Source organism: Orbicella faveolata, unplaced genomic scaffold, assembly GCF_042242905.1.
Source record: "Orbicella faveolata isolate gen_17 unplaced genomic scaffold, um_ofav_v1 contig_2, whole genome shotgun sequence".
In the NCBI taxonomy this organism is placed as follows: domain Eukaryota; kingdom Metazoa; phylum Cnidaria; class Anthozoa; order Scleractinia; family Merulinidae; genus Orbicella; species Orbicella faveolata.
Window position 1 is genome coordinate 18,493,665 of NW_028301547.1, and position 15,406 is coordinate 18,509,070.

General features: G+C 41.2%; 1 protein-coding gene across 2 annotated transcripts; it reads left to right on the forward strand.

The window, feature by feature from the left end:
• Positions 1-264: 264 nt before the first annotated feature.
• On the forward strand, positions 265-11,581 carry LOC110046588 (metabotropic glutamate receptor-like). Of its 2 annotated transcripts, none has more exons than XM_020752273.2 (2): positions 265-378; positions 4,306-11,581. In XM_020752273.2, exon 2 carries the CDS (start codon positions 4,397-4,399, stop codon positions 7,241-7,243), a length of 2,847 nt encoding a protein of 948 aa, XP_020607932.2. In that variant the 5' UTR covers positions 265-378; positions 4,306-4,396; the 3' UTR covers positions 7,244-11,581. The 2 variants fall into 2 exon arrangements, with proteins under 2 accessions (XP_020607932.2, XP_020607933.2); XM_020752274.2 differs by lacking the exon at positions 265-378 and adding an exon at positions 3,641-4,114.
• The last annotated feature ends 3,825 nt before the right edge of the window (positions 11,582-15,406 follow it).

Consider the following 15,406-nt stretch of genomic DNA (forward strand, 5'->3'; position numbering starts at 1 on the left):
AAAATGGCCCAAATTGGTTGGAAGTAGAACACAAAGGCACTTCTTTAGTAAAAGCTTTTATTAGTATCAAGAGAGCAGAAAACCCGAACCAGAAACAACTTGACAAGCTGTAAATATGGGTGTTCATCTTTTGTTTATAAATACAATCTTTTAATTTTTGTCTCGCTAACCGCTCGCTATGATTGGTCCGTGTGACATTTTTCGCGTGTTTTGTTGAAGGGCTTTCGAGTAGCGCTCTTGATAGTCTCCGACCTCTGAGAGATTTTGACATGTAATAAGGGCACTAAACGAAGTGAACTCAAAGCTTGATAAATTTTGCCAGGGAGATTTGCGACGCTGTCCCATGTTTTCCATCCAGTGTGGGCTTGTTGCTGGAAGGTAAGAACTCATAATGTCTTATAAGATCTGCTTCTGACAGCATTTCAGTGTGAATAGCGAAGTAATATCGCGTATCACATCCTCGGACCAGGCTGCAGAACACAAATTTTGTGATCGATCGTCACGCGAAAACTGGTGCACACATGTTTGTTGGTTAGGCATGTTTAGCTATGCCATTGGACGCAGAAATAGGTTAAGTCCTTGGAAATTTAAACCTGCGTCGAAAGCAACGGTGAAACATTTGGTGGAAGTTAATTTCTATGCCATTTACGAATGGGACAGTTCCATTAGTGGTCGGTCACACAAACAGGTCGGTTGATAGTAGTTATGTCATTTCTAGTCTAAACAAGCATACAAAAACAGCCTTCTGTGGAGAGGAGCTTTTACGATTGTTGAAAGACTTGGAATTTAAAATCATCATAGAATATCGACCGCTGAGTGTGTTGAAAGTAAGAAAGCCAAATCATAGCACATTGCCCTTGAAAATGGTCAGATGATTGAATTTATGGCTTTTAATTCGCTTTTACTAACACATTAAGAGCCTTAAACTACGCTTTTAAGTCTTCATACTGTCTTCATACTCTGGTGTTAAGAAGTAGTCTTTCGAATATATTTTTATTAAGCGCATTTAGTCAAAACATATCGCTTAACAGCCCAATCTTCTTAGCTTTTTTAACACGCGCGCTCGATTAGTTTCGATGAACTATTTTTCCGGCATACGGTTGATGGTCGTTGATCCGGTACATATTATAATAACATATCGTCGTGCTTTGCACACTGGTAAACAACTGTTTATGGGAAGAAGAAAAAAACAAACTATCAAACTGTTTTGGCACTTTCTGATAAAGGAATTTCTTTTAGGAGAAAAAAAAAAAGGTCGCGAGCAAAGAAATCAGCCGGCTCGGCCGACCTCAGCTGACATTGAATGTCAAGTTATGTCTGTTTCTTCAAGTTCACTCTGCTAGAATCGCAAGAAATGCAGAGAAACGGCCAAGGAAGCGAGAGTTTCTATGTTATATGCATTTGTATTGCAATTTTCGTCGATAGCTGATTTATCTGAGTTATATTTCGCACACTGCACCGTGCACAGTCAAGCAAACTTCATCGGACACACACATCATGGGTCACACTTGACAAATTCTTGGCTTGTCTTTTAATAAGTTTATCGCGGACCATCGCCGGAACCTAACACTGAACTAAGTCTAGTTTCCGCCACTAATTGTTTTCACCAAACACTCTGGAGATTCAAGGCTGAAGGAGCGATCGGCACAACACTAATGAAATAAAACAGTGAAATGTGTACTGCAAAAATTACTGTATACACTAAAAAAATTGAGCACGATTGAGATAAAAGGCCCCATGGTCACGCACTTTTGAAGACGAGGGGAAGAATTTTGCGCATTTTGACTGCATCTGTTAAATATAATGCGATGAAACAATTTCGCTACGAGTGATTGGCGAAAAGTTTTGAAAACAATCTATTCCTGGGAAAATTATCGCTTGATTTCACGTTGAAGAATATCCTATGAGGCCAAAACCGCGCGGAAAATAGCACTTAGATCAATCAACACAAGAACGGTGGAAGACACATGTTGCACGAACAGTGCATCGAGTCTGTGGTAATACCTGTTCTCAGTCCTACGCGGCTTAAAACTAGCACGATTGTTGAGGTAAAGTTTCCAGTTTCCTAGAAGCACGTTGTCTGCTTGAATGCCACAAAAAAATCTCCTTTCTGAATTCGAAGCTCAAAGACAGAGAACAACACATTGAGAACCTTACAACCCCTCCATTGATGCTTTCAAACGATTACACTGAGGCAAACATAAGAGTCTAGATAGACATAAAGGGTCAATCTACTGTAACTCTCCGTGATACCAAATCTTCATCTGTTCCGTACCAAGTCTCGTTAATAATAATATAAAGATCACTTTTGGCGGGAAGGGATTATCGAAGCAGGTGCACATAATGTGTCATGATTGTTTGAGTAATGTCTGGTAGAGGAGAGCGTTGTTAAGAAACAGTCTTTCATTTCTCCTAATGCACGTCAAAAGAGTCACCAGGTTCGTGCTGAGCGGTAAAAACTTGTCACATCTCTATAGTATTTATCTGATGACTGACCGACCCAGCGTGCATTTGACAGTTATTTATTATTATTCCCCGAATTTCAAGAATTCAATCGAGTCGCGCAATGTTTCGTTTGTTTGAAGCTGTCTTAGAAATTTTCACATAATCTTTTTATTACTTAGTTAGTTGTACTGTTATGCTGGCAGAAAAGATGCAACGAAACTTTAAATGGAGCTGTTTAATTCCATTGCTAATCATTCAATTAATTAGCGTATTTCAGGGCTGTTGAATTGTGGTAGAAAATCAATTGGAAAGGCCAAATAAACTGGCGAAAGACCAAGTAATTAAACAAAGGAACAAATTCCTGGCCTTTTCTCAATTTTTTTTTTTGTTTTCCTAAACTCGCCCCGTTACGTTTCTTCTTCGTTCTCGTCCACGATTTCAATGCCTGCAACAGCTCTGCGTTTAATTTTTCCTTTGTTCAATTAGAACATGAAAAGGCACCGAGGCTCCAGGCAGGCAGATACGGTCTTTCTAGAAACAGCTAAACACTCGCCACACCTTCAAGTTGATCCGTGTATTATGGAGCTATTTAATATCCATTCTGACATCTCCATTGTCTTCATGAACTCAAGTTATTTTTCGGTCAAAAAGGGATGAAAACTTGAACAGTTGAACTGTGGGCAGTATTGCTAGTTATCAGCACGTAAGATCAACCTGAAAAACTTTAATTACGGGCATGTTATAGGCTGGAAATCAAATTTTACACCACACTTATTCGTATAAACTCTTTCAAAAGACCATAACACACAAAAGCTCCTCTTTTGTGTGTTATATACTTACGTTAGTTTCCATAGTGTAAAGAACAAAGAAACAGCAGTGCCTCGTGTCAGCTCTCAGGACCACTGCTTTGTGCGGCGAGTAAATATTTGGAAGTATTCTGTTCCATATGACTCACTGTTACCGAACTTGTCTCTCAGACAGACCTCACCAATACGAGAACCACAATGAACATTTATGCAAATTAAAGGGAATAAGGTCATCCTAGAAAACCATGGCTTTCAAATCATTTTTATGCTGAACCAGCTCGCATCTGTGATTCCACTTCGTTGTTTTCCACCTACCCTACTCAATTAACGTATATATTTTTGTTTTGATATAATCCTATGCATTTGTGGTCACAAAGAGTCTCGACAGTTTTTTTTGTGTCGTGACACAGTAAGATAGCAATAAATTCAGCGGGCGCCAGAATGTAACTTCATACGTTGAGCGATGGTTGGTCGTCTGCTGTCCTGATCTCGAAGAGTTTTCACCCTGGTTTGAATTCCGCGCAAGTAAGCTCAAGAAAACAGGAAACGTAATCATAAGAGGCCAATTTCCTCGTTTAATTTTTAAAAATGAACGAGCAGCTGCCCACAGGTCTTGTTTTAAAGCAAGATGTACTTATGATAATTGCTTTTATTATGTTTGTTTGGGGTTAAATGCAAATGCTCTCGAGCCAAGTGTGATTGCCCGCCACTAGCTGACAATTCACTTGGGTGTTACGAAATCTGCTATTCACAGGGAACAGAATCGTTCTCTTGTCATACTACGGTGTAAATAGATTGAACGCTGTCTATATTATGACATTATCTTCAACGTGCATCCGTTCAGATCTCCTTTATAATTCAAGGTACGTGGGCTTATTCAAGTTCAAATAACATAAAAGACTTTTAAACAATAATAACCAGGCGACCTTTCTTCATTATTTTCGTCATTCGCGTAATCATCGAAATTATTTAGTGATTATACATTGAGTGAATCGTGAAAGATCTTTTTTTTTTTTGTCTTGTAAACGTTTTGTTTTACGTTTGTCTTTATCAGGATCAATCCAAGAAGTCCATGATCTTCGACTTGACGTAATCTTTTCTCGACAAGAACAGACCCATCTGGCCTTAACAGCGGACAAGAAAACATGGACAAGATTTCTGTAAGTGCATTTTTTATTACGCTTTGGCTTTGCAACACACTGCGGGCTGACATCGTTTCCGCAGGAGAATCCCTCAAAAAACCCGGGGACGCGATTATCGGTGGTCTCGTTTCCGTACATCAAAAAGAAAGCGGAGATTCATGCGTTACACCAGACTTGCATGGCATCTTGACTGTCGAAGCCATTTTGTTTGCACTGAAGGCCATCAATGACCAAGAATATCTGACACTGGGATCAAAGCTAGGCTGCGACATAAGAGACACTTGTCCGAGACCGGTTTCGGCTGCTCTTGATCTGGTGGTGAATTCTCCGCGACCAGAAGACCAGCCCCTGGTTGCAGCAGTAGGCGATCTACCACAGCAGCTTCCCGAGTATCGCCGCGCCTTGCTTATGTTGTTCAGCAGTCAAACGCCTCACATGAGCTGCATCTCTTCCACTTACCAAGTCAAGTACAAGCCGGACTTGATCTCTCGTACTGAGTTCATTTTCCATGCTGTCGCGAGGGATAGAACTAACCTAAGAGCGATGGTTCATCTCGCCGCGCGATTTAACTGGACTTACGTCGGTGTCGTGCACGACGACAGCGCCGAGGGAAAGTACGAGGCGGACCTTTTCCAACAAGAGGCTGAGGACAAATTTATCTGCGTCGGCAGGAAATACTCGTTGTCATCAAACGCCAGTGGAGTGCAAATCCAAAACTTTATCAGCTCTTTGAAGGCGGACAAGAATTTTTCAGTGGTTGTAATGTTGACATCCAAGCGCTTATTCAAGGGTATTATCGACGAAGCGTTCAAGCAGAAAATTAGCGACGTTACCTGGATTGGAAGTGAATCGTCGTGGGACAATGAGGCGAGATTTCCAATTGAAAACACTGCGGCTCAAGGAATGTTCAAAGTTGGAACATCGGCATCTATCGCCGAGTTTAAAACACATTTGAAAGAACTTCTCACGCGTCCTAAACGTAACAAATGGATCATGAACATGGTGCGGGCCTCCACACCTGTTACTACTTCACCGGATGCTAAATCCACCGTCGAGATTACAACAAGTCCACCGACCCAAGCACCAGTTGTCTCAAGTGCTCAACCGAACAGCTCTGCTAATTCCACCGGAAACACCACTACGCCTCTTCCATCTACACCTGCTCCGTCTCCTTCAACAGCATCCGCCACCCCCTCTGTCGCACCCACTAAGGCTCTGTGTCCGCTGTGCGGTGTTAACAAAACTTTATTGGCGCAGCTCGTGAACACGCTAACGTTAATGGCAGACAGTGCCACGTGCACTATCGATTCTATATTTGCAGTGGCTCATGCTCTATCCGCTAAGGAAAAGTGCACGACAAACTGTCCCGAAGATCACGACTTTTTCAAGTTCATCAAGAACGTAAATTTTACAAGCCTCAGCGGACACCAAATAAGTTTTAATAGTCAGAGGAACCTCAATGATGTAGTGTACAAAGTTTTGACTCTGCAGAAAACTGGAAATGGCTCAGCGGTGTCTGTCCAAGAGCAGAAGAACCTGCAGCTGTCTGACGTCGGAAGCTGGAAACAATCGGGCCGAGACACTCCAAAGCTGACAATGCGACCATCAACGGAGATTAAATGGAACACAAAAGAAGACAAGATTCCAAAATCCGCATGCCACGATCCCTGCAAGCCTGGCACATACAAGGCCTTGAAGGAGACACGAGGTGAGGCTGAATGCTGCTGGCACTGCTTGCCTTGCGCGGAAAATTCAGTCAGCGAAATGGAAGACTCCTTGGCGTGCAAGCCATGCCCAGCCGCCTCAGCTGCTAGTAATGCGCAGGACGAATGCATCACTCAGTTTGAAGACTACGTGTATTGGAGCGATGCTGGTAGCCTTATCATGCTGTTCTTGATGGTAGCAGGCGTGTGCTTCAGTGTCTACGTCGCAGTGGTGCTTTTCAGGAACAGAGAGACACCTGTCATGCGTCGAGTCAAGAATGCCACACTCCTACTCCTGCCTTTCGTTGTTATCCTCTTTCTGATACCCATACCCCTGCTTAGCAAGCCTAACGAAGCATCCTGTGAAGGCTATCGAGCTTTCTTCATCCTAACTCTTGGTATACCCCTGGCTGCCTTGATAAGTAAGAGTGTATTCGTCGACAACCGATACTACGACTCCGACGGTCAAATCAAGGAGAGCTGGGGCCAGTGCATTTGCACACCTCGCTTAGCATTTGCCATAGGAACCTTCACCATCCACGTGGTTGTAACAGTCCTTATAGCGGTCTTGCTTCCAAACGAGATTTTGCGCTATTCTACGGACGACCCATTCACCGTTTACATCGAGTGTTCCATTCACACGGGCTTCGGTTTCTTGGTCGTCATATTCTACAACATGGCCGTGACAACTGTGTATTCCATCATGTCCATGAACGAAGAAATCAGCCCGGAGAATGACATGGAAGTGCGGTGGACTTCCTTTTGTATGTTCATCTGGTACGTGATCTCTTTCCTTTATGTAGCGATAGAATACGGCGCGGTCGGCAAGGGGAAGATCTTTGGCTTGGCATTTGTGGATTTCCTGTTCGCCGTCAACATCCTAGCCTGTATCTACCTGCCTAAGTGGTACGTTATCATCTTTCAACCGGAGAAGAACCAAGCCGACGTCTCGCCCTGGAGCATGTACGTCAAGACCCAGGAGAAAGTGTCGGTGCGCCTGTCAGAAGGGGAACAGGAGTCGCCTGTCTTACCAAAACGAGGCACGCTAGCCAGCATGGCCAAGGAGTCTGGTAAAATGTCAAACGGAGACTCGGACATGGACGGTAAAAGCGAGTCAACAGGCCTCATCAATGACACGGACGTGTAAAGACTGGGCACCATACTAAGATTTTCAATCTTCGCCGCTTTGCGGTAAGAATTCAAATTATTATTAGCCCAAATAGAACTTTTTTTAAAAAAAGATGCTGCTTGAATTTCCCACTTGGGATTTTGAAAACGGACTGACGATGTGTCTGATATATAACCGCAATGTATAACTGTTACTTTTACGTTAAAGGAGCTACGTGACGGTTCGCGTATCTTGAAAAGTTTAGCCTAAATTTTTCAAGTTCGTCAAATGTAATCCGCGTTAATCTTGTCCATCCTTAACTATCCTTGCTCCTAGGTGTTTTGCAGTCTTAGTAAATTACTATTTTCAGGCTTCCTTTAATTTAAAGGTAATTTTGTAAGTGGCCAAAATATCTAAAAATACCGTGACTGGGCTCCTTTAATGTTAGCATAGTTGCAGGTCAATTTTCCCGACCCCGCAATTCGGAGAGAAGTGATGTTTATCACATTCATCGTAGAAACGGAATTATAGATAGACAAGAAAAAGCGTTTTGTTCGGACCAATTTTAGATGTCTGGGCTAATAACGGAATTCTCGCACTGTTGTTTCAGTCGAAAACTGATTAGATTTTTTCGAGGGATTTAATTTATTAAGATTTATTGGCGAACTGTGAAACGTAATAGTCGTGCATACTCCGTTTTTTCTCTGCCTAGTTTCCCGCCGAATTTAAAAAAATAATGGCGCGGCTTCTGACATCACTTCTTTGGGACTTTTTTACAGTGTACAGTATGATAAAAAAAGTACTTTAGATTCTTTCTTCTAAGCGACATGCCGCCTTTTTATAGTGGCATCTGTCAGAAGTCAGGTGTTCCACTTTGCTTAATCATAGGCAACGTTTCTTTGGTAGAGATTCGTCCAGGAAAATATTAAGGATGAATTATACTCTAAGGGGGATAAATCTAGCGATTCAAAGGAAAAATTCAAAAAGAGAAAGCTGGTAGTCTAATAATTATGGCTGAAGATGCTTAACCAGGAGCATGTATCTCGGATTGAGGCGCGTTAAATCGTGTATAGCTTAATAGTTTATTTTTAGAACGAAATTTTGGGCAGAGCAATTCATTCTTACTTGATTTATTGTACTGACAATTCTGAAGGTTTTGTTATCAGTGCAATAGTCGGAAGTGCATACTTTTGGTTGTTGACTACAGCTCTTACTTTTTAGGGTAAACTTATGTTAAGCTTTCGACGTTTTGTCAAAATACCGCGGATTCACTGAGATAAACCTACAATATCTAAACAATAGCCTCCATATGGCGCGAAAATATGCTCGGATATTTGTCCGCAGAATTATCATCTGTTGTGAGCTTTGAAGAACAGATAATGTCCAAGGACAAATATCCGAGCGTATTTTCGCGCCAAATGGAGGTTATTGGGTTTATTATCCTTCAAATATTTTTTCGCAACACGCTCGGTTTTGAAAATTGAAGAATATCACCCGGATATTCCCTAGTCTGAGTTTTAGCTGGGGCATATTCACTCACCTGACGCATTTAGAACAATCCCATGTGAGCGTTTCTTTCATGTACTTTTCTGGGATGGGATCCATTGTTTTCCGTTCCCTCTCTCCTGTTTTCTACTCGACAAGCGATCCTTGGGCTTAACTTATTAAACTTCACCACTAAGAGTCCACTAACAATTACTAACAGTTACGTCACTCTGCTTATCTTCCTATGACGCTTTTACTTGTCGTCTTGTCACGCTATTGCTAATCTTCCTGTAACGCTTTTGTTAATTTTCCTGTAACGCTTTTTCTTTTCTTCCTGTAACGCTATTGCTTATCTTTCTGTAACGCTTTCTTATCTTCCTGTAACGGACCTGTAACCGTTTTCTTTATCTTCCTGTGACACTTCTGTTTACCTTCCTGTAACACTTCTGTTTGTCTTCCTCAAACACTTCTGTTGATCCTCCTGTAATGCTTTTGCTTATCTTCTTGTAACACTTGTAACGCTTGTAACTGGTACTAATCTTCTCTTTCTGTAACTAGTTCTTGCTAATTGTATTTGGGCCGCAATGCAGGCGTTTTTGCTGATTAGCCTCCTACGCAGACGCTCTTTGGTCCCGTCACGCCATCTTCCTCCGAACTCATCTCGCAATCTTCCTCCAGCAGACGTTCTTTGGGGCGAAGATTGCGTGACGAGCCCAAAGAGCGTCTGCGTGGGAGGCTGTTAGATGCTCGTGTAGAGGCCAAATGTTTCGTCTCTCCTAAAAGACTAGCATCTCCAGCTCTCAGCCTACTCCCCGTCCCTCGCCCTGGGATTAGGCTGGGGACAGGAGATGACCGACATTTTAGGCTACCAAAGGACTTCATATAGCTACCCTCGGAATCCAAGATCAAAAGCGCTTCACTCTCTAAATTACACGGCATAGAAAACCAGCTAACATTCTTTTAATGTTTTCTCTAATCTCACTGTTAAGCTTGTGCTAATCTTCCTGTAACCCTTTTGCTGATATGCTATGCTTTCTGTTGCCCTTTCGCTGATCTAGTTAATCTTCTTTTAATATTGCTAATTTTACTGTAACGCTTTTGCTAATCTTACTGTAACGCCTTCTTAATCTCTCTGTTACGCTTTTGGTACTCTCGGACTGCCAGCCCTGTCCTAGCCTCAGAGAAAGTTAGAAACAAAAAAAGAAATCAAAACATACAAAAAAATCAAAACAAAAACAAAACGAAAAGAAGAAAACAAAATCTGCAAACTTGCACTCAGATCCTGTCCAGTAACCTACTATTGCTGTCTTTCCACCGCGACCTCGACCCATTCAATCTCTCAATGGGGTTAATTAACATGCTAATGGCCGAAATGTGCCTTAACAAGAGGCCAAACATTTTAAAACTTACAAACAGCAAAATTAAATGATCCAGTATATTTTTATTGGTCAGTGACATTTGTTTCTCGTCAAATGCAAGGGCTACCTGTTTCATAGGGGTGCTCTCAGACAGTTCCAATGAATCATCATTATCTCGCTTGTTATTCCCTAAAGGAAGATATTCAATCAGTGGCCTTGGATAAGGTATCATGTAAATTGCTTCACTGTAGCAGGAGAAGTTGATTGCGACTAGTTCGTTGCGTGACGGAGAATGAGTCAGGACCAGGGGCCCGTGACCATCGCCATGGGTTCATGGTCAGAACTTTGTGGAAAAGGAGTTAGCTCTTTCGCTATCTGTGGCTTTCTGTTAGCCTCTGTCAAAACTAGAATGGATTGACATCTATACCGGTCATGAGAAAAGTACATGAAAGGCACGGTCTTCTTTTGTCTTCTCAATTTTTAGGTCAGACAGAACTCTCGAGCTACAAAATACTGAACAATTATGTACAGTTTATTATCAGTTACTGTTATTAGATAGGTATCGACCTTAAATATATGGCGCTTTTCGACAGAATAGCAAATAAATGGCTCACAGAGAGGTCACTTTCAAAGCTTGAGGTGTGAGGACACTCTTTGAGGACTAAATTATTTTTTCTCGTATCCCACTCAAGGATAAACCTAATGTTGGCATTTATTTGATTATTAAACATGAGAAATTAAAAGCTTTTCTTCAATCGACTGCCATTACTGTTAGTTCGCATTTCCTTGACTTATGTAGAACTAAAAGAGCATAATGAACTAATCACAATACAGCAAATAGGAAGCGTCTTAAACCAATCAGATGAACGCAAAGCACTGGCAGAGGATCCGCGAAATGCGTGGGAAATGCACGGGAAATTCACGTGACCCAACAATTTGGTACCTGATAGGCCTGACATCTTTGCTTTCTGATTGGTTAGAGTACGTTCAACCTCGGTCCAGGGGCCCGTTTCTCGAAAGCCCCGGAAACTTTCCGGGCCCGTAAAGCCATAACAAAATCACGAACCTTACCATTACAGAGCAGTTTTATTCACATATTCTTACGATGAAGAGAAGTTCCCTTCATACAAGAAATTTCGGGCGTATACACTTCTCCGTTTTTATATACAGATGGACTAAAAGTCGTTTTGTGGGCCCAAAAAAATGTTTCCGGGGGTTTGATCTAGTGATTTTCAGCAAAATATTTTATAAAAATACAATGTGATAGAGCCTGATCGTAACGACTGAACTAAGACTGAGTACTTCCGAATTTTTGGAAGAAACCATATGTGTTTTCATCTAGTTAAGTTCAGCTAACTACAGTGACGCTATAGTGTGTCAATGGTCCTGGACTAAACGCACAAATCAATCCGAAAATCATGTTCTTGGTTGATTAAGTTTTCTTGGCCTAGCGATGATCACTTGTAATTAGATAACTTTTTAATTAAATAAGTTTATGAAAATATTAAACCACTGACTCTGGAGTCTTAATTCAGCCCATTTTCAAAAGAGTACTTTGATAACAACTTCCTATATCCTCGGATGTTCAGGGACATCGGAGGGTTAGGAAGTGAAAACGCTCAAATTTGGCGCGACGGGGTTACCTTCCCCAGCGGTCTTCGAGCCCGTATACATTATGTGACATCGACGTGAGAACGCAAGGACCCATACAGTGGCAAATGCCTTTTCACCCAGTCTAACCTTATGCATTTTGATGCCAACAAAAGAAGGGACTGAGAACTAGTTTACCCGCCTTTTTGCAACCCCCAGGGAAAAGGCTTGTCCAATGGGGACTCTCTCTTGAAAAAGTAAGGGGAAGAAGGTCTTTCTCCCTTTCCCTCTAAATTGGTTAAATTTATAGAAAAAAGAGAGCCAAACGAAAGGCGCTGTGATCCTTTAGAGACAACCCTACGACCACACAGACCTGCACTCGATGCTGTAGAGACTGCTACTTCAGAATCAGACTTTCCAGCCACGACTAGGGCGCATAATCTATGGTCGACACCGACCAATGAGGGGGTATATTGTCAGTAGCTTTAAATATAAAATCGCGAATCAATATAACATTTCCTTTTAAATCACACAAAATAACGTCCTGGTTGCCTTCAGAACAGGCGGATTAGCCTTGCAAGACTGGCTAACAGTGAGAAACACGTTTTTTTACTTAATCTTTACTCACAGCCGCAAAGCCAATGTCGTGAACATCGAATTTTGCCTCCTTTTGTACACATAATGAGGTGTTTTTTTTTTTTCATGGCCGTATGAAATCGATCCGTACCCAAAATATTCCTGGCCTACCCCACAGAAGACACAGCAAGGCAATAATTTACAGAGTCAAATACTTTCCTAACAGCGGCCACACAGCCCTTCCAAACTCGAAATTGTATGAGCCAATCAGAACGCGCGTTTTATCTGTTAGTCTTGTCGCTCAAGGCGCGAACAGTTACCCGGGAGACTTGTCACGCCATGTTTTCTTCGCCATGAGCACAATGTTTTCGTAGAAGGAAAGAGGCTTTTCTGATTTAAAATTCAAGGTATGTTGTTCATTGTAAATATATCTTGTATATAAATTTAACAGTTTTGCCTTGCACTGTATTACTGTAGGAGTTGCATTTGTTTTCACAAATGCAAATTCACACTTCATTGACTACAAACAAAACTTGACAAAAATCACCTCGGCGATATCAGGAATGTTTTTCTTTACGATTGTTTCCTGAAAAGTTGTGAGCACGAAAACAGTTTCTATACACTTATTAAATTAAAGCGTTTATGTAAAAAGGCTTTCAGTCAACGCAATGAGAATGTGCTCTCTGAAAACAAACTGGGTGCCACATTCTGGCAATGATGTTCAACAGTTTGAAATAACCCGGGGGGTGGGGGGAATCCCATATGAAAAGGTCGGGGATGCTCGTAGTCTCGTTTAGGGATTGGAATCAAAGATTCTTGTCTCACTTAGGGTTTTGATGATGAAACACCACAATTTTTAGCTGTTTTTAGTGTGCAGCCCGCTCCCCAAAACCCTTACCCTATTTATGACCAAAATGTGTGATTTTTCCTCGCCTACTGTATCTATGACCTGAAAAAGTAGCTTTGTCTAAAAACCATACCCAGTTCAAGACTTGAGTGCATAAACCATATCCTATTTATGATCAAAATGGCCAAAATTGATACCCTGTTTATGACCAAAAGAGCCGAAAATACACATACCTATATAGCCCATTTAAGTGAGTAGCCCCCCCCCCCCCCCTTGCTGCCTACATTTCATTAGTTCACAGGCATGCAACTTAAGGCGGGGGTACACATGAATTTAAGTGAAATTTTAGGAAGTTTAAAGAGGAATTAAAAGCATAAAAAGGGGTTTGGAACACCACCAGACAGTTGATTGCCCCCATAAGGGAACCCTGGGTCGGTGGGCAACTGTTTGGTGTTTGTCTACCAATTTCTAACTTCAAATTCTAATTTTAAAACAACATCAAATCTTCAAAATTCCTATTTCCATAACTTTTACTAATCCTTTGAGAAAAACTATTTATCCCCAAATATACCCAAAAATCACCAAAAAATTTACAAAACAGCCCAAAACGTAGCTATGTGAAATGAGCAGAGAGATTTTTCACTGCTTGAAACGTGAACGAGATATTTGCATTCAAACCATAATACCCAGCAAAAATATGGCCTTCATGTTAACCCCCGCCTTAAACTGGAAGAAACAAGCATAATAGGCTTAAAAATCCCAATTGACAGGAGGCAGACTAGTTGGTTTTTTCATAAGCAGGACTGACGAGTTGATCTTAGTGTACAGAAAAATAACCCCAGCTAAGTAATCAGGGCGGGACTTGAACCTGCAACCTCCAGATTCCAAGTGCAGTGTCCTAACCACTCAGGCATGCTACCTCCTTTTAACTTCTAGAGTGGTGGTGTCCTCATTGTCTTACTTGGAGTGTGCACTGAAGCACTCGATGCACGATGCTCTCTGACATTTTATACCATTCCTTAGAAAACACGGCCAATCAGAGTACTGGAAAGCCATTGTATATTCAATGGTATTACACCCAACCTTCCCATCGTGTGCCATGCTCATGTCCTACTGATTGTGTTAGCCACTGTATTTTCAATGGCATGGTATAAAACAGTTATGCAATGCAGCCTCGCAGTATACTATGGAATATTCCACTAGTCATTTGTATTGTCTTGGTATACACACTCGCCAAAAGGCTTGTGTGTATACCAAGGAATACAAGTGATGAGTGGGATACTTTCCATGATATACCACTCGAAAGCATTGAATGACTAGTATATACACACAAAGTTTTTACGATAACGGCAGAAATTCTCGCACGCTCATATTGGCTAATTTTCATTGTCAATATGTGGACAGACACATGAATTTATAATTTATGCGATGCGTCAACGTGGGAGAGCAGACAATTAAATCAGGTTTCCGTGGTTCAGAAGGTGTACACATTGCATAGCACAAATTATCTGCAGATGGGGTAAGCAAGTTGTTTGACTAGGTTAATGCTTGTCATCAGCGATATTTAGCACATTCCATTTCCTAAATGACCACTGTATCTGATGTGTGCCACCCTTATATTGACACCTTTAGCCCAAAATAACAAGGTCTTTTGTGGGTCTAGCATTAAAATCTACTCTAGAAGATTTAAGGATAGGGATAATATCCCCAAATCTTCCAAATTTTTTGACGTGAAAGTCAGAGATGTGGCCTCATGCATCTTCTTATGCTAGGACAAATGGTGATGATGCTGATGAAAAGTCAGTGATAATTAGAGCAGGTGACAGAAAGTATGCATTATTTGATGTAATAATTATATCAAACAAGAGGGACAGTGTTTCATCAGGATATCCAAACACTGAGAAGAGAGTTGAAAATACAACACACAGCAGAGTATTTTTTTATGAAATTTGAGGTGTTTGGATAATCAATGAAATGCTGTCTTAAGTGTTTGATATATCTTGTCAATTGCAACAAAAACTAAGGAGTAAACGGAGAAGTAAAATCGTCAAAATCTATGCCAATTAAGACCAGGTTCTTTGTGTTCACTTGATGAATTATTAATGAGTCTGAGAAGCACATTTACCAGCCACTATGCCAGTATTTCCAGTTGACCGTTTGAAATCATTGCAGTCCTCTGCATCCTTTTAACACCCCTGTTGGTTTTTTGGTTTACATTGCCTCTCACTTTCTCTACCTTGGTAAACCATTATTTGAGGTTTCAACATTTTAAAGCTAATTTTATGCATCATGAAAAACGACTGAGACTACTATGTTATAGCTTAAGCTCATAACAATGCAAACTAC